Source organism: Numida meleagris, chromosome 2 (genome assembly GCF_002078875.1).
Source record: "Numida meleagris isolate 19003 breed g44 Domestic line chromosome 2, NumMel1.0, whole genome shotgun sequence".
In the NCBI taxonomy this organism is placed as follows: domain Eukaryota; kingdom Metazoa; phylum Chordata; class Aves; order Galliformes; family Numididae; genus Numida; species Numida meleagris.
The window spans coordinates 74,303,640-74,323,696 of NC_034410.1; the positions used below are offsets into that span (position 1 = coordinate 74,303,640).

The 20,057-nt window shown below is 42.6% G+C and overlaps 1 protein-coding gene and 1 long non-coding RNA gene across 3 annotated transcripts in view; one reads left to right on the plus strand and one right to left on the minus strand.

Annotated features, from left to right (window-relative positions):
- ANKH (ANKH inorganic pyrophosphate transport regulator) overlaps positions 263-20,057 on the plus strand; it is a 103,470-nt gene continuing 83,675 nt past the window's right edge. Inside the window, exon 1 of one of the 2 annotated variants that reach the window (XM_021389237.1) lies at positions 263-675. In XM_021389237.1, the coding sequence (XP_021244912.1) occupies positions 580-675 (96 nt within the window). In that variant the 5' untranslated portion in view covers positions 263-579. Of the gene's footprint in view, positions 676-2,695; positions 2,861-20,057 lie in introns of those variants that run through there. The other variant, XM_021389240.1, reaches the window with a different exon arrangement.
- Positions 10,458-20,057, minus strand: part of LOC110395110 — a 13,927-nt gene continuing 4,327 nt past the window's right edge. The window contains exon 3 of the long non-coding RNA XR_002436170.1: positions 10,458-19,215. This is a non-coding gene — a long non-coding RNA (uncharacterized LOC110395110). The remainder of the gene's footprint in view (positions 19,216-20,057) is intronic.

Genomic DNA, 20,057 nt, shown 5'->3' on the forward strand with positions numbered 1-20,057 from the left:
GCCGCCCCGACCCGGGCCCCCGGCGGCGTTCGGCCCCGTACCGCGGCCCCGCGGCCTGCGCCGGCCCCGCGGCGGGTAGAGAAGGGCGGTGTTTTCCTCCGCGGCGCTGCGGCCGTCGCCCTGCCGCCGGCGAGCGTCAGGCGGGGCGAGGGGGGGCCCGCTCCGCGCCCTTCCCCTTGCCCCCGCGCCCCGAGGATGGCAGCGCTGCCCGCAGAAGAGGCTGGCGGCCGCGTCCCTCCTCTTTTTTTTTCCAGCGGCGGCAGCGGCGGCGGCGGATCATTGTTGTGTGGGAGGAGGGCAGCGGTGATGGACTTGATCTCCCGGGTCTCCTGCTGAGGCGGCAGCACAGCGCCCGCCGCCAGCCAGCACCCGGCAGGGCCGCGCCGCACCGCGCCGCGCCGGGCAGCGAGCGACGGCCCCGGCGGCTGGGGTCCGCGTCCCCCTCGCCGCTCCCGTCCTCCCGCACACGGACACGCAGCGCCCTCCTCCTCCTCTGCCCTTTCATCCTTCCCCCCGGCGTCCTCCCTTGCGGTCTCCCGCGGCGGCAGATGTGCTTGGGGCCACCGCGCAGCTGGGACTATGGTGAAATTTCCAGCGCTCACTAACTACTGGCCCCTCATCCGCTTCCTGGTCCCTCTGGGCATCACCAACATCGCCATCGACTTCGGGGAGCAGGTAAGGCGCCGCCGCCCGCCCTCTCCCAGGGCCGCAACGGGAAGGGACGCGACGCGAAGCGCAGCCGGGCCGGGCCCCGCCGTCCTCTCCCGGCGCCCCGCGGCGTGCGGGGCTAGCTGCCCGCTGCCCGGTGCCGGCTGCCGGCTGCCCGCTGCCCGCTGCCCGCCGCCAGCCCGGGAGCACCGGGGCTGCCCCGACCTCAGGCTGACGGGGAAGGACTTTTTAATATCCCCGTGCATTTCAGGATTATATAACGTGACATTACATAATGCATTCGGGGAGTTCTGCGCTTCTACCCCCTCGTCCCCGCCCGGCGCTGCCGCAGCGACGCGGTCCCCCCGCGGGGCCGCCCCGAGGGGAGGTAGGGCAGGCGGGCGGCGGCCGGGCCGGGGGTGGCCGCGGGGCTGAGTGCAGGTGACCCCGCGCTGCTGCACCTCGGCTGGCCGCGGCCCTGCTTGGGCAGCCAGGAGGTGTGCGCACCTCAGCCCCGCTGAGATACCCGAATGGTGTGGGGCATCCCAGGCTGTCCTGATCCCAGCTTGCTACCTTTCATACTTGACGTACTCTGCTTTTTTGCCCGTGCTCTTCATTAAGGATGCTTGTATGTCATAGCATCATGCTGCGGAGAGCTGTGTGGTCTCTCCGTTTGGTGTTTATGACAGGTAAGGCCCCAGCCATGTGTCCAGCTGGGATACAGGGGCTCGCACCACCTTTTTATTAGGACAGTGTACACTCATGATGTTAAACTGGGCAGCCACAGTAAGTATTGCATCCCATACAGCTTCTATCCTTGTCCCAGATCACTCAGTTTTGCTCAGAAGCTCTTGGTTTCTAACCAGAGTAGGCACCTGCTCCCACGCTCCGTAAGCAAAGATACCAGAAAACTAGGGTGTACTTTCACCTGTTTATGATGAGGAAAATCAAAGGATACATATTACAGTAGGAAAAAGCAGTTATCATGTGTTTATCGTAGCTATCTTAATCTCATTTTGCTTCCTAGTCCTTTAAATTTAAATAAGCTATGATATGAAAAAAGTGCAGCTCCATCCTTGTCTAACAACTGAGTACTTTCCTAATGAGCCAGTCTTTCGTAAATCACTCTTGGGGGAAAAAAAAGATAGAAACAACAAGGGAAATGGTGAGTTAAATGCTAGTAACTATGCCACATTAATAGCATACAACAGAACTTAAACTGAAAGCAGTTTGTTCAGCAAATGCCACGTGACAGGTGCGTGTATATAGTTTAATTCATACAAGGTCAGCTTGATTCAAAACCCACATCAACCCGTTAGAAACATCACATCTTCAGTATGCTCTGGACTAGAATATGAAAAAATAACAGACAAAAGACTGCAGTTGTATAAGTGAGGGTTCTTCTATCTGATCTGGAATGAGTTACACAGCAGGGATGTTAATATGTGTATGGTACTTACCTATCTTATCTATCTTTTACAGCGGCATGAACAAAACATCTCAGAAGGTAGATTTTGTTTGATAGCCATGGCATAGGTTGAGACTGGCTTTCTGGGAGTGTTAGGGTACCTATTTTTGAGATGGGTGACAGGGAAGGTGTTTAATTAAAGAGAGAAAAATCTAGTGAGTAACAAGACTGCTGAAGAAAACCTGTGGTCGGGAGTGGGAGCTGGAAAGAGGCATTTTGTACTGGCCCGGTGGAAGCTTACCTACGTGGAAATCAGGAAACTGAGGCAGGGACAAAGTCACTCCAGGTCAGAAGAAATCCTCTTATCGACAAAGGGACAGTAATTGCATGCATACTTGAAGTTTTACATGTATTACATGCATTATTTTTAACGCCCATAGGACATTAGTATTAGACTTGTGTTGCTGAATATATATCGGCTTCCTGAGCCAGTCACCTTTCTGCTCTCCAGAACTGTAATAATCTTAATAACAGGCCTGAATGGAAGCCACATAAAAGGGTGGGTGTGCCAACTGATAGCTCTGAAAGGGCTCCGGTACGTTCCTCTGTGAATGTACGCTTCGGATAAAAAAGATTTCTAGGAATGATAATGGCAGTCAAATTATCACGAAGTAAAGTTACCCCCTCTGGACAGTACTGTAAAAGAGACAGGAGAACGAGAGGTCAGAACTAAGAGATGGCTGCAAAAATGAGGCAGAGAATGCACGTTGCCTGAGCAGAGAGGAAAAGGAGTTTAAAAATACAGTAAGTCAGAAACCTGTTCGATATGTTGTATTCATACGTTGCTCTCTCAAGCGGGAAGGGTATTTGGAAGAAGTGTTCAAAGCAGAGCCTTTGTAGCAAAACCTAATAATATTTGCCTGGGACTGAAGAGTGCAAAACAAAGAGAATCTCAGTCTTTTTTTACCGGAGGGACTTTTCTAGGTGTCGAGTAGTTTTGTTCAACAGTCAACATCAGTAGGAAGCTGCCAGATAGTTGCTAATGTTGCTGTCTCTGGATTTTTTGCAACTTTAAGGAATACAGAGTGCTTTCAGAGCATAGTTCGTGACTGTCATCCTTGTCCTATACCATGTGTTTTCTTTGACAATTTAGTTTGTAGGAAGTAGAAAGTGCTGGAGCAGTGCTCATGAAAGCTGGCAGGCTCATCTCCTGCAGTTTGCTCAGCACCACTGTAGCCAGAGAAGAGTCTCCCGGTGACCCTGGGACCCTCATCCAGCAGCGTTTCATGCCAAGGCTGTATTACAGAGCTATTCCAGTTCAGTCATCTGACCTCGTCTGTTCACCTCGCGGAACCTTCTTAGACAAATACCTGATATCTTTTTCTACTAAAAAAAGTAATCCTGACGTATGACAGGTAAATTGCCAGCAGACTGGTGAAGTAAACCATTTCTGTTCCATTTCCATTATTCCCTCTGCAACCCATTTCTCTCACAATTTATTTACATTACTGCATAGCTTTTTGGAAATTTTCTTCTGAGAGTAAGGCCGTCTGGAAAATAATCCCAAATATTTTGCTTCATTTTCCCTTTTCTGCAGAAACTGTGTGTTTGTGTGTATGCACGCACGTGCAGGTATGTGTTCATTTACTTGTCTCTATGTACATGCACAAATGCACAGAACAGAGCATTTATCCAAAGAGCTTGACACCACCAGAAGAAAGGTTAGCCCCTTCATTCTACTGGCAAGAGCATTCCACTTTCTGAACCTTATCTTATCTTAGCTGGGTGCTATGCATCAGGATTTGCATTAAAAATCCTGGCTTCTGTGGGAAATATTGTTAAGTGTATTTGCTTGGAAGGAAATAGATCAGTTGTTCCCATGCGGTGGAATGGAGCACAACCTCAAACAACTTACCCAACAAATAGCACTGCCGTAGCCCCATGCATTCAGAAATCTGTTACTTTCCTCATCAGTTTTCTTTTTAACATACTTTCAGAGCTGCTCACGAATATTGTGATGGCCTAATTTGTAGTTTATGTATTGTATTAGCATTATTACCAAGGGGGTGAGATGAGATGCAGTTTATTTAAATGACTTCCTCAGAAGTGCACAGTCAGCCTTCAGCAGGATGAAATGTAGTTTGTAAGTACGACTGGTGACTGCTGCTCACGGGAGAGGTCAGACAGATGGCAATATTTCGCAGTATCTGGATCCTCAGTGACCTATCTGCAGTTGTCCCTTAGTTGTTTTAGTTATCCATTGGGACAGGAGAGTTTTGTCCTTTCTTGCTATAATACAGCCAGGCCCTGAATTATTAGTTTCAACTGCTGTTGGCTGGGTAATTTTATTTACAAACGTTACTATTAGGCATGCAGACATAGTGTTCAGTGGCATGCAGCTGCTTGGAAACTGAACCCAAGCAAGCAGAGTCCAACAGCCACTCTCTCCTGAGATCACAGGAGTGTTTGTGTCCTGTAGGGAATTGAGCACAGTTCAGTAGCTGGGATCAGGCAGGCGAGCTGTATAGGAGGTGATACAGATTTTGGATTCTAATTCTTTTTTCTTTTTTTTCAATAGTTGCTAAAAAAAAACACCTTTTTCTTGTATTTAAATACATTTCTCTTTGTTTTTCCTTAAGGAAAAAAACATTGCCAGAAAAGCAGAACAAGTCATGAATAATGTATCAAAAAGAATTAGTGAGCTTATCTTCTGTCCATGCCATTTGCAAACTGGTAGGGGGTTAAACATTTTGATTAATACTTTATGAAGCTCATTTTTGGGGTAAGTATTATTGTCTGGACGTTCAGAACAAGCATTTGGAGGGATTTGGGCCAGGTTTCGTAACCTCATTGTGCCACAGTTCATCTGGCTTTGAAGTGTATTCAGATGCCTGCCTGTGTGTCACAGGGGCATTAGGAGAACACGTGTTTCAGGAGCGCTCTGAGATGAAAGGTGCCGTGCAAGTGCAAAGTATTCCTGTTACTGCTGCTGCCGGAGGTCGGTGACTCACTGAAATTGTGCAGGACTTCAGTATCACACAAACAAGGAACCCAGCAAGGTCTTGTAATTAGTGTAGACGATGACTGTATGTTATTACCACTAGCAAAGTATGAGTATGCTGGAAATACTCAATTTGTTTTATATTAATATGAACTACATGAAATTTTAAATTAAATTAGTAAATTAAGTCTTATCTGAAGGCATCATATGGAATCAGAAACTGAACTAAACCCACACAAAGTTGCTGATGGATGTTGATCTCAGTACTCATGCTCTAGAGACTTTCTGTTTCTAGGCAAAGTGCATCATCCATGCCAACCTGAGTCCTACAGCCCTGGCTCCTAAACAGTTGTCTGCCAGGCACTTGGGGGTTTCAGGCCAGTGCTAAGTGTTGTGCAGACCACGTGGACAATTCTTGAGAGCATGTGAGTGATTAATTATGCTTATGTGGCTACGTTAGTTGCAGTGGGCATTAGATGCCAGACACACCAGTCATACAGAGCGTTTGCTAGAGTTTCACAGCAAGTGGTACACAGTGAGATCTGGGGAGAAGTCAAAGATCTAATAAAGCATTAGCAGATAAAAGCCAAATCTCAGCAATGCGTTATTGTTCTTAACTGTAACAAAGACACATTTTCCCAGCAGCTGAACTGATATGTATTTACATTTTATAGCACATATTATACAAAATAAACAGGTAATGAAGAGTTGTGCGTCTGTTTAGACATTACTAGAAATTGTGAAAATGATCCTCAGAATGAGGAGCCTGATCCTTGCAGTGCTCTGTGCTGCTGTACTATAGAATATCTAAGCTAGACGTAGGATCTATAGTGTGCTTCATTAGTACCTTTTTTCCATCCATCCCTCTCCTTCCTTCACAAAATTGGTCAGCTTCCTGCTTTCCACCCCTGCTGTCTCCCACCCCCAGTCAGCATGGCTGTAATGACTTCTCTGGGCTTTCTTACACTTCACTGTTAAGAACTGGCAGGTTTTGTGCTTGGTAATGGATGTTAAGCATGTTTGAAGTTGTTGCTAGCTGTGTAGCTGTGGAGCTAACCTATTTCCAGGAAGGGATGGAAGGAGGGAGGGAGAAAAACTTGCACAGCACCAACCAGGCATTTATTTGTTTCTGCAGCAGCTTTGTTCATTTCAGCAGTGCGAGTTGAGATGGCATTTGCACAGTAGGTTGTTAAAAAATAAAACTTATTGGTCTGTGGGGTGGAAATGATTCTCCCTACCAGAAGATCAAGTGGTCTGGTGGGAGAGCAAGGGTATTTACCATATTGCCTAGCAGTCCCCCTAGGGCTATCTTTGGAGTTATCCTGGTCCCTCACTGGGAAAGAATCATGTTGTGGCCAAGTGCTCCAGCTGCATGTTGAGGGACAGGGCACTTGAGGTCTTCCCCTTACTTCAGTGAAGTCCAGTAGATGAAAACAGCATCAGTAAGGAAAGATAAACCCCAAGCTTGATTTTAAAGCATAGATTCAAAACTGAAATTTTGAAAGGGGTTTGAACCACTGTACTCTGCATCATAGAAGGAAAAGCAAAACTTCTCTTTCTGAGTCGAACTGACCATACAATTTGTTTCAGGTCTTTTGTTCATTTCTTTTGGTTGCATTTTTACAAAATCATGCAAGCCAATTTCTGTTTGCATTTGATTTGATCTGAACTCATTTATTTTTAATCTTTTCTCACTTTGCCGCTGCATGGATAACTTGGTTGTGTACAAAACCTTGAATGACATGACCAATCTCATGACTATTTGAAGATAAGTGACTGCTTCTATATGCAAAGAAGGCACAGATGCTAGGCTTCAGCTCTGAAAGTATAGGATCTAGCTATTAATTGATGTGATCCTAGAGAAGGCATTTATCCCTTTCTTTGTGTGAGTCTTGTCAGTTCCAAAACAGAGGTACGTTTCACAAGGCAGTTACAAAGTTTATTCCTTCATGTTTGTAAAACATGGATGTAAGTTGCTGTATAAATAGAAAATGTAAATATAGCTGCCAACTCATGCAGAAACCTCCATGCATAAAACTGAGCAATTCCAAACAGATTTTGCTTTGTAGCTACTTTCAGAAATCTGTGATGTTCTTAAATAACATGTATTACTGCTAAGCTCAATTCCAGTTTAAATGGCATGTCAGAACATGCATTTGTGCCGAAGAGAAAAGGAAAATTGGTGATGACCTTAGATTTTTATGAATTAATCTAACTGGGTATTGACACTTCATCCTTTCTGTACGTGGAAACCTGTGGATTTTGGGGAGGGGGAAGCAGGGGTATTAATACACAACTGGATTATCAGATTGTACTTCCTTCTGCTTGCTTCATTTTCTGCTGACATGTTCCTCTAGTTATGCTGTAGACTGCTGCTGCCTCTTGCAATAACTGTTAGCTTGAGAATTCAGAAGAATGGCCATAAGAACAAGAGACCTGAATGACCCATGAACTTCTGCTTCTGAAACAGCAAAACTCTACAGTTCTCCACCTTCTGTCTGCTCTGTGGTATCACTGCTGTGGAAGATTTTCCACGGAACCTTGTTACCCTACATTAGAGTTTGTTTGCATATGCAGTTTTTCTTGATTAGTTCCTTTCTGATATACTGTAAAATAAAAGTGCCTGCATAAAATATTAACTATGAATTAATTCAGGGTGTAAACAAGCCTTTGGTTTCAAGGAATGCCAAAGCACAGCATTGCTATTTGTGTACGCAATTGATTTCCTTATCCATTTCAAGAGGATACTGGGAAAGGACAAAGGAAAAATACTGGAGAGTAAACAACGGTTTGCTAGAAATAAAACGTAGTGTTACAATGGAATGAAATAATATTTAATTATTTTCTCCAATATTATGCAAATAATTCACTGTTTCTTGTTTGACAGGAGTATTACTGCTGGAGAAAGGGTGATGGCGTGCCCAGTTTGCTTTGATGATATAGCAGCATTTCTTGTTCGTGGCTCAACAGGAGTCCAGCTTTTACTGTGGGAATTGTTTTGACTAGATTGTTAGAACTGGCAAGAATAAACTGTAACGCGCAACTTAATTTCAAATGACTTGCTCAAGATAGCTCTTCTGCTTTGCGATTGGATTGCTACGGCAATTGTTTCCAACCTTTTTCAGTTTTACTGCTCTGAAAATGTTCCGGTGGAGATGCAGAAAGAACATCCATACAAGTTGGATAGCCTATTTGTGTTTACATTTTTCTGTTACCTGTCTCTGACTTCTTGTACGTAGTTTTTTGTAGTACAGGGTTCTGTGGGCCATATGTCAAACACTTACAACACCCTAACTGCAACTATTTTTTTTCCTGAATAAAGTCAGATAAGTAGAATGTGTAGGTATAAGGGGTAAAACTTCACTGCATTCACTGTTGTTTTTAGTGACAGTATTTGACATTTACTTCTCTGGAAATACAGGATTTATGTTCATATTTTTTAGACTATTTTTCCTGTTTGCTCAGTAGTCCTACTGTGTTCGCCCTTCTTTCATTCTGCTGCAAATCAGGGACCAGTGTGTTAATTTTATAACCTCTCTGTCAGTGAATGTCAGCTCCTGCTTCTGTAGCCATGGTCAAGTAAGGTGAGTTGAGCTGAGACAGGCCTCAGGCAGGTTATGAAGATTTTCACTGCTTTGTCGTACTGGTATGCTCCAAGAAGTTGGGAGCCTTTGATCTGGAACCTGTAGTACTGCAGACAAAAGACAGACTTGCGCAAGTCCATCGTTACCATTCCCTCTGTCACCAATTAAATAGTGTTTAGCACATTTGAAGAGAAAATGAGTAGCTAACAATATTACAGGGCAGGAAGACACTTCACATTTTCAGTTCTGTTAACAGGGAATAAAATGTCAGTTATATAAGAGGAAATATTATAAAAATGAAACATTTATAGCTTGGACCAAAAAAAAGGAACTTGATAGTTGTCTGCAGTTCTATGAACTGCAGTGTGATCATGGAGGAGAGAAAACAGGGTTAGCTAGGTCAGTGCTGCAGAGGAGAACGTGTCCCAGAGCAATAAGAGAGATTGAGGCAATTAAACATAATTTAAACGGAAAAGGTTTCCAGATAATTTTTCCAAGTAAAATGCAGTAGTTGTTCCGGCTCATACATTACTTAGTTCTAAAATATGCTGGCATGAAGAGTGCTGGGCTTTAGATGGCATTAGATGTTGGTAATATTTTACATAGGCTCAAATTCAGTGAATTGCTGAAAGCAATGAATATTGTGATTGACGTAACGTACTGCACATGGTAAGTCAAATCTAAAGACCACATACGTCTTCTTGTGAGAGAGTCAAGCAACTGGGCAACTATGTACTCCTCAAAGATGCTCAGTGCAATCTAGAAGGGCAGTGTAGTTGAGGACAGTTAACATGGCCTCTTCATAATATCTTGTACAACTCAGAGGTTTGAAATTTCTGCTATTAATTTCAATCACTTTGGCTTTTGTGATTATGATACAGTTTTCTACGTAATAATATTCTGTTTTTCACACAACACCTTCCAAGTTCAATGTACAGAGATGGCTTGCTAGGAAGAGAAATCAGTTACGTACTTAATTAAGTAAGTATTGACTGTGAAGTCCTTGTCATTTTCATTTCAGAAGTGTGTAATGGAACAGCATACTCTTTGCTACCTGAGTAAGCAACATGCAACTCTGGAGTCTTGGTGGCAGAACTGGGGAAAAAATGCAAACAATTTGAGCTTCTCAAAATCCAAGGAGCCTTTTAGTATGTAGGAAATTGAGTGTTGGAATTTCCTCAGTGTGGAAATAAGAGAGATCTTACCTCTCATTTTACACTGGAGGCTTGCAGAGTGTTTTAAGGATTTAAAGACATAGCTGCCTTGAGAAGACACTCAGCAGACACTAAGGGTGTTTTGGTTACTGTGATAACATAAAGTGCCTGTGTTGCTTTCCAGCCCTGTACCTTGAAAGACAGTAGTCTCTTCAGTTCAGTACTGTGGTTCATTTGCTTTGCCTTGTTGTCTCTTAGATACTGAAACAGTTTAGTTACATGGGCATCCTATCTGCTCACAGGTAGCTACCAATCTCTGTGTGACTTGGGCAGGCAGGAGCATCATACAAAAGCCAATGATAGCAGGCAGAACCAAACACACATGGGATGTGCTTGGGAGGACAGTTGGTTTCCTTCATTCACTATCGCCAGTGCACTGCCTGTAGGCTGCCCCACAGTTGGTGGGGAATAAATCTTCCAGTCTCAGTGTATGGATCATCTTCTCCATCAAATTTTAATTTTTGCCATCTCTTGCTCATACCTTTTTTGAAGCCCATTAAAATAACCTCAGTTTTTAACAGTCACAGAGACGTTTATGGCCATTTTACTCTGCTCTTCAATATTATGAAATGAATGATAACATGTAGCCACAAATCTACTATGGCAGCATAATCAGCTTCCCCCATGTTTATGTTTAGTCATGACAATTGTATAGTCTGAAGCATTTGCTTTAGAAGAGAAAGGAAGTTCAAACCATAAAACATTTTTAAGATCCACAAAAAGCTTTCTGTTTGTCCCAGGTAAATACATTTCTCAATTGCTTCTCTAATACAAAAGATAAATGCATATAAACATGTACATAATGTCTTATTTGTGAGCACAAGAAGAGAATCCATTTACAGAAAAATTGTTCACTGAGTGGTGCTAAGTACTGTGCTGATTACACTTAAATGTGAGGCAAGGTGGTTACAGAAAGGACAAAAGCTGTGTGTGGAACTGTCTGTGTATTTTCATGTGTGTGTGACTGCCCCTTGTAGATTGAGACCCCTCTGGTTACATGCTACTGTGGTGGTTGCATGTGCAAATGTGGCTTTATTTTTGAATAATTGGTTTTCTACATGGATCTCATCTTCTTGAAATACAACCTTGAAGCACTCCTGGTCACTGCACCACTATTCTTCGTCTACTTGTGGGCAGTCATTTTCCTTCAGAGCCTTTTATTTCAAAGCATGAAAGCATGACGACCTTTCAGCATTCACCGGCTTGTTCTTATATGAGCTTTCTGAGATACAGTCAACGGTCTGCTGGTTAGGACATGCTCCAGCACTGTAATCATCTTTGGAAGAGCTTTCTTCAGCAATGCCTTCTGGATTTGATATAAGCAGTGTTTTGGTTTTTTTTCTGTTGATACTGTTCAGAGGCCAGCATTTCTTTCTTTAATAAATTTACGAGAAAACACAGCAAGGAGCCTGCTTGACACTTTCTTATTCTAGTGTTGACCTATTGGTGAGCTTTGAATCACTGTCCGGAAATGACCTGCGCAGCTGTGGGCTAGCTTTTCCAAATCACAGTGTCCTTTTTTTTTGTCACCTGAAATCTCCAGCCACCTTGTGAGCAATTGTATCACTGAAGACATCATAGCTAGCGAAGGCACAATCTTTGCCTCAGGACTTAGTGAAGAGAATGTATGTTAAGCTGCACATTTGTGACGTGAGCTCCAAGGTTTCACTCAGGCTTGTGGTAGTTTGCAAATGTGGGGTCTTCCGTATTGAGTATATCCACTGATTTAAAAGTGGAAATGGGGCAAGTGGCAAAATAAAGGTCTAGGTTAAGAAGGAATCTCCAGGAAAGGAAAAGGCCTGGCAACTTTTGCTTCAGCAGTGTCAGCAAATCCTAGAAGTGTCCAACAAATGCCTGTCTCAAGTTATGAGAGCTTTTCACCCCAAAAGAAAAATTGAGATACTTACATACCAGGTGGCTGTGGGGCCATACTTTCGTCACTGATATCTTGCTGAATAACAGACATTTTTTCCTCCTTCATTCCACTGTAAGTCTAAAGTAGACAAAGCAGGCTTGCCAGTATAAACTCAGCTTAACAAGAAAGCAGTTGGCTTCTCTATGACCACTACAGAGAAGAATGTTAAGCAATACAAGTCCAACTGGTGATAAAGGATAATCTGCCCTGAACTGTAGAAATACATGGAGGGAAAATCATGACTCGCTAATATCCCTGACCTTTTTTGTCAAGCGCAGGTAGTAATAGTAGCTGCACCCCAAAAGAAACCGTTGTGTATCAATAGAGTGATATCTAGAAGAGTTTGCCTTGTCTCTTGAGAACTCTGACTATGAGCTGTATGGCAAGAAATAAGCAAATTGCCCGCGTATGTCGACAGCTGGAAGAATAAAGAGTGTTTTAAGGTTTTTTTTTACTCTTAACAGGCTTATAGCATTAGGGACTCTAAACACTGTTTCACTTTGCTGTGGACACAGGATAGGGGGGAGTGATACACAAACAGCTTGGAATGATTACAAAGGAAGATTAGTAGCCATTTTGCAAGAGGTTATTTGTGCAACTTCAAGGAGTTTGTTTCAAAGACAGTTCCAAGCCTGAGCATCTCTCATTTGCTCTCTGTAAGGAGTAGTGCCTCTGTCTTGTGACATTTAGCATCAAATACCTCTACATGTCTTTCTGATTTGGCTAGATAAGATTCTGTAAGTCTTCTGTACCTGTCCCTTTGCTTCATGATTCCTTTGTGAAAGCAAGAAAACATCCCACTGAGAAAGAGAAACAGGATATAAAAATAAGGAGCCCTGCATATCACTCAATCCTTTTTTCTCTTCCACTGAATCCTTGCATGGTATTGCACTGATGAAGCACAAGCAGCCATCTGCAGCCTGTCAAGTTGAACCCAAGAGGACCTACCATCATCAGTTAAAGCCTTTACCACACATTTTAGCCTCTTTATTTGCTTGCACATGTTTATGTAAAAGTGGCTGTGTGTCACATCGTCTGCCTTTAGCCATGGCCTGAGCCCACCGACAGGTCCTGTGCTGTGCTGGCTCTGACACTGGACAGCTCCTGAGCTCCTCAGTGTGGCCACTCCTCTGCCACTGCTCCTTTCTGTAGCCTCATTGGCTCAATCCCTAGTCTCCAGAACCATCTGTAATCTTCGGGGACCTGCTAACCTGCTGTCCTCTCATAAATCTAATTTTCCTTTGCTGTGCCTTTTCCAAGAGCTTCCCTCAGAGCATGTTCCCTTAGCATTTGCAGGCACACCACCACTGTGGTAATGACAGCAAGGTTCCCATTACTAAGCCCTCATAAATGAGAGGCCCAGCTCCACAAGAGCAATGCTTAAGTTGACATCTTTTTGATACCCTTGTGCTTTGATTTTAGGCCCAAGTTAAGCACATGTACTGGTGTTTATCTCATATGACGCAGCAAAGCTTCAAGTTAAGAATGTGTGCTTTGCAAAGCTACAGGACTTTATGTAGCAAACAGTCCATGCTTGCCTCTTCTTGCTCCTGCAAACATACAGCTGTGGTGCCAGGAAACCTGCTGTCTGACTAACTTTATTCCTCCTTCCTCATCCCACTGTCCCTGGTTCAGCTCTGGATCCGTGTTATTCAGAGGCTTTCTCTCCTAGGTGGCATGTTGCAGTACTGGCAAGATGTGGTTGTGACTGCTCTGCCACTGCCAGAGACCTGTGGCTCCCTCTTGTCCTCACCCCACTTGCTTGTTTTAGATTCCTGCTCAGCCCGATGCTGTGTAGGGGAAGCAGTGAAATTTTTCTCTCTGCATACTAGCATCTGGTGGCACATGGTAAATGCCTGCTCTCCTCACTGTTTTTTTAAGATGCTGCATACAAAGGTCAGAGTGATTATTCTCTCACTGAGTCTTAAAGCCAATTTCTGGATCACAGACGAGAATATCATTGCCTGCATTCCTTACATGACTGCTCATCCTGCTGTAGCTGACCGATGATGTTTTCTTACCTGCAAGGTCAGAGATAAAGATGTTGAAGTGCTGAGGGAATCTAATCTCACCAAAGCCTCTTTTGGAGTCATTCTGCTCTTTGTTGTATTCTTTTAAAAGCAATCCTTTTTGGAAGCCTGAGAGAAGAATGTCAAACTCTGTCATTTGTAAATGTCATGAATATATTGTGTGAAGCATTCCAGATGTTGTGAAGCAGGTTTTCAGGGTAGGTTTCAGAAAGAGGCGTATCCATTGTGAATTGTACTGTGAAATTTCATCTCGAGGGACTTTGGTGATGTTTATAACCATTCTTAACATTATAAATATTTTTAAAATGCTATATATAATTTGATTTCAGACATTTTCAGGTCATAAGTAAATTAGTAAGCTTGCTCCAAATCAGAGATGGATGACATGAACAGCACAGTGTGAGTCAGACCCATTACCTGTTCTAAATTAAACTTGTCCTGAGCCAACATTGATCTTAAGACTGTGAAAATCTCCCCACTTTACAGAAACGGATGACATTTCTAGTTTTATAGTGAAGAAAAAGTAAAGCAGAAGAGCTGAGGACAGTAAAGAAGCAACAAACTGACTAGCATGCAGGAAAGAACCAAAATAATCAACTAGGAGTAAATACTCCAAATGAAAAAGTTACCGAAATAGCAGCTTCAGGAGATAGATTTTTTGGTGTGCCTAGCACTCCCAAGAGTTCAGATTGTAGATTCCTATGTTTACCGAAGTAGGTTCATCTCCTAAGGAAAATGAATGGGTGTTTCTCTGCCGAGGCACTGCAAACTGTTTGTAATACTACCACAAAGGGCTTCTGTTCTCTTGGAAAAAGAAAGAAGTATATGAAATACATGAGGATGACATAAAGGGGAGAAAATTGGAAAGCTTGGAGGGTTTATCTGATGGCCTGCCTCCCAGCAGAGATAAAAAAAAATATTAATATATGCCTCAACTGAGATTTCATCTGAGGTACTTTGCAGAGTTCTGGCTAGACATACTTGAAGCAGGTCAACTGAAGCTTGTTCAAAACATAAAAATAAAAAAAAACCAGCAAAACAAAACCCTCCAACAATTAGTAAACCCTCCAACAATTAGTTTCTCTATTTCTTATTATCTTATCTGGAAAGGAGAAGCTGAAAGAACTTGATTTCTGTATCCTAGCAAAGATGATCAGAGCATGAATAAGGTTGTTCTTTGTAGGTAGATAAGGTAAAGTGTTTGCCTACCCACAAACAAGAACAGGCTGAGTAGCAACATTTGAGTGTAAACAGACGGGGAGTACTTTTATGTTGGAAATGAGGAAGGCTTCAGGATACCTGAAGAATAAGGGCTCTAGACAGATCAGAGACAGGCAAACTGAACTACATGGTTTTAAGATTGAGTTAATGAAAGCCATTCTGTTGCATGTGTCCCAGGAGCACAGCAGAAAACTGAAGCCTGCTCTCTTGGAAGAGAGAAAGAAGAACTTGGTACAGACAACTATTATTATATATATATATATATCTCCACTATATGATCCATATATATATAAAAGAAGAAAGTCCTTTAGTGGAGTTTCAAGAAATCAGATGCTCGGACTTCAGCTTGTGCTGTTGTAGTGATTACCTAAAACAACCTGCCAGTTCATTTTAAGCCCTAATTTTGAAGGCTTTTCTTTTTCTTACGGCATATTTTTTTAAATCTAACTGAATATGCAGCAGTTCTAAAATACTGTTTTTTTTAACGCCTCTTCTTTTTTTCAAAAGGAACCATTGCTTACAGGAGAGCCATAGAAAACCACTAGCTGTTCTCCTGGAGGAACAGCAGTTAATTAGGATGCGTGGTTCCCGGAAACACGAGATGTCCCCTCACCCAGAGCTGTGGAGGCAGGGCTGCTGCTTCTGCTGCGCTGACATTACTGCTGGTGCTGGCACGGGTGAACAAATGAAGCTCTGTTCATTTTATGTTCCAGCAGAATGAGCGTGGGGGTGGGGGGTGACAGGAGAGAGATGAGCTTGAGGTTGGAGGCTGCTCAATCACATGCGGAAAAATATAATGAGAGAAGACAATGTAGATTCAAGTTCATAAAGAAGGATTTTCAAAGATAACACGTTAAACAAAATTTGCAAGGGTTTAGCAATGCCCTTTATCACTGCTCACAGGGTAGCTTATCTGTTCATTTCTTCTATTTTGCATGCTAATGATAAATCAAAGCCGAGCTTCTGTGTTTGCTTTGTCATTGCCATTGAGCCTGATTTAGGATAATCTCAAAACATGAAATACCTTCCTGTTTTCTCTTTGCTTATGTGTTCTCCTAGCATTCTGAATAGCAGATGAGCTTTCTGGTTTGAAAATCCTTTTAAGCATTGCTGCTATAGCATATTCTTAGTAATATTCAGAAGTGCCTAAAGAAGAAGTGGGGAAAGCATGCAGTCTACACTGAGAAAGAATTGCTTAACTCCCCTAGGTCACTTTGAAAATCGCAGTCTGTGTATTTCCATCTATTTGAATTACGCTGCTTTAGTCCTTCTGAAAGCAAAGCAACCACAATTACAGTAATGACACGTTACAAGAAAAATATCTATCACGAGCTCTCTACGATGCAGTAGCTTCAGAAATGTGGCATTTTAGAAACAGGGCTATGAAATATGCCGGTGTCTGCATAAACGCAGTGACCAAGAAGCTCTAGTTATGTCGCTCTAGTTAATAAAAAATGACTTTTTAAAATGATTTTATGAAGTGCATAGAACAAGATGTCCTGTAAGAAGAGCAAGTGATGAGGCACTAGAGACTTACTTCTGTGTCTCAGAAGCTTAGCATTCTCATCTAGCTGAATCAAGATTGAGGGAAAAGGGAATTGTGTTTGGTTAGGGTATTTCTGTATTCTTTTTAGCTATATCACGTATTTCTGAGTGTCAGAGTGCTGACTGAGCACTCATCTTACAGTGAAGAGAAGCAAACAGAGCATCAGGAGCGTAGTATCTGCTTCAGCCTGCTGGCCACTCTGCCTCTGTTCCATGTTCAACACTGCCAAGGAGGAACAGCCAGGGAGAGGGCAAGGCAGCAGTTTTGTCTGAGTCTGCCTTCTGCAGTATGAGTAGAGATGAGAATCCTCCTGCCACTCTTGTTCTCAAGGACTTGTTTCCAATCCCATGGTTTTATGATTGTGAAGAAACATTTGTATTGCAGGACTGGCAGTGGGCCCTGGCCTATGTGCAAGGAGACTAGATGTGTCCAACGAAGAGAGGATTCCTGTCCCCAGAATACATTGGGATTAATTAGTGTTGGCACTTGACAGGTTTTTACAAAGTAGTAGCCTTTGTCTCCAACCATCCCCAGCTCTGGATGTTTCAGAATGAGGCTGGAATCCTCACAGTGCACTCAGTTGTGCAGATTCTGTCCCATAGGGGACAATACCTGATCCAGCTACATTCAGTCTGTGTCCACATGAGACATGAAGACTACTGACCTTTATATTTTTGTTAATCAGAGCAGAGTTCATTCTTCTGCAAATAGAGTGGCAGATCTGTTTACTGTACTGTTTACATCCTAGACTCAGTAAAGTTTAAATCTTTCTACAATGTAGCTGTGCCCTTTTCATCTCTAATGATCATTCTTCATTGCTAGACTGCATGGATGGTATTTCCCTGAGTATGTGCCCCTCACTGGGAGGAGCACTATGCTCCCAAAAGCCATAGGTAGATAGAAAACTCCTTAGAATTTGGAGAAAGTGGTTTTTTTTTTTCAGTCTTTTAAAGACTGTGATCTTTTAAATTCACTGTTGGTAGGGAATTAGAAATTTGCTGTATCATTGTTAACTAAGCAGAATAAAGACTGTCTGCAAATAGAAATTGCTGCACCCTGTGCAGAGAGGTTTCAGCCACTGAAACTATGAAATCATCAGAAATAATCCACTCTAGGAATGTGAATATTGTGCACAATGATGGGCTTCCAAACTGCAGAGAAGCAGAGGTCTGGGAAAAATGATGAAGAGGAATATCACATGACATAAAAGCAGCTCCAGTTCTTAACAGGCTCACTGGAAAATTGTGGCTGTCTGTAATGTCTGATACCCCCAGAAAAAATACCTCAAGATCCATGACAAATAAATGCAGTCCTAATCCAGAACAATCTGTAGAGTTTCCATATGCTTGGTGGGAACTTCTTGCACATTAACATTGAAGTATGCAAAAACATGACCTTGAAAGTGAACAGGAGGAGGAGATTTTAGAAAGGATAACTTATCTTGTTAATGACACTGAAGAATAAGACACTCAGGAGAAACCCAATAGCATCAGCCGTAAAGGTCTCGTTACCACCGTCAAGGATGAAAAAAGAAGGCCTTTAAGAAAGAGAGGCAATAAATTTGCTTTCCAACTCCTTTATCACCCATTACATAGAAAGCCTGAGGGAGTGACATCTTACAATTGGAAAGAGTCTTAATGGCCCAAAACTCAGCCCAGATCTTGGAACAAAAGCTATAGTCATCACATTTCTTTGCTTTCAGGACAAAGAACTTATTATGTAAAAAGCAGAATAAAACTCAAGAGCTCCGGATATGCCAGTAAGCAAATCTTTTTTTACTCACACAAGAAAAAAGAGAAGATCAGGCGAGAGGAACAAATGCAAGTCTTCAAACAGCAGTCTGTTAGCCAATCAGACCAATGTGGATTTAGGATGAAGGTCCACCATTTTTCACCTACAAGGAATTAGGCCATCTGTTCCCTTACATTTTCACTTGTGTAATCAAAGGCATTGGCTCTAACAGTTCTGCAACTTCTTGTGGAAGTTTGTGCTGTAGTAAGAGCAAGGAAGTTGTAATTCTTCATATAACATGGTTCAGCTTCATTTACTTCCGGTAATGTAGAACTGAAATCATCACCAAGTGCTTATTGCATATTAATAGTGTTGGGGAGATGAAAGAATAGAGAAGGGAGATGAAAGAATAGAGAAACTAGTAGTTGAAATACCTGTCTTTATATTACTGCCTCAAAAATACCTTTGTCATGTACTGACTCTGTCACAAGGACTTTTTCTGCCATGGACCAAGAACACAGTAATGAAAAGGAAAATAGCCAGCACTCAACAGAAAAAGAGGCAGCAGCAATGTGCGAAAAGGCATCTTTACTAATTAACAGATCATCCTAATGAGGCTGCAGGGTGTCAATCAAAGAAAACAGTAGCCAAATCACACAGATTTTAATGAAAGGAGCAAGACAAGACAAAGGAAGTTCATTGTTTTTACTGCTCTAATAGACTGATCTTTGTAATAGAAGTTCACCTCTATGGAGAAATCATTATCATTATAGTAAGGTGCAGAGCTCTTGGGAAACAATTGCATCTGCTGTCACTGGGTCTCCAAGATGTGCTGGCTGCCGTGTCTCCTTCCAAATATGTTGGTTTTGCCTACCAGTGGAACTGGGTTGAGGCAGCTAGGGAGAGCAGGCTCAGACCTGTTGAATAACAAAAAAGTTAATTCTCACCATACAGAGTTGTAAGATAAAGCCTTGTAACGCTAGTTCTGTGAAAACAGAATTTAAGCCAGTGATTCAGGCAAATGTGTAGTTTCTATTTGAAACTATATTTTGAAAACTACTGTACATGAATAGTTCTGTTTTCCACAATTTTCTATACAGATAAATGCTTATTAGAGAAGAACAGGAAAACATACAACTGACTATACTTATTCTTAACAATGTTAAACTCAGCAGAGGGATTAATTAGGGCCATGGCAGAGATTGCTTTGAAGCTACAGAAAAAAAACGTTTTGCTCCTCTTTTTTCCTGATGATAGATAAAAAAACAATGCTTCAAATTCTATTGCCTCGGTTATATTTATAAAATTAATATTGGGAACAGAAAACAGGATTAGTCCAGCCAAATTTAGTAACAGGTTCATAGAATCATAGACTCATAGAATTAGCTAGGCTGGAAAAGACCTACAAGATCATCCAGTCCAACCATCCACCTACCACCAATAACCGCACTAAACCATGTCTCTCAACACAACATCTAAACGGTGTTTCTTGAACACCTCCAGGGACAGTGACTCAACCACCTCCCTGGGCAGCCCATTCCAGCGCCTGACTACTCTTTCAGAAAAGTAGAATTTCCTAATGTCCAGTCTAAATTTCCCCTGGTGCAACTTGAGGCTATTCCCCCTCGCCCTGTCACTAGTTACAAGAGAGAAGAGGCTGACCCCCAGCTCACTACAACCTCCCTTCAGGTAGTTATAGAGAGTGATAAGGTCTCCCCTGAGCCTCCTCTTCTCCAGACTGAACAATCCCAGCTCCCTC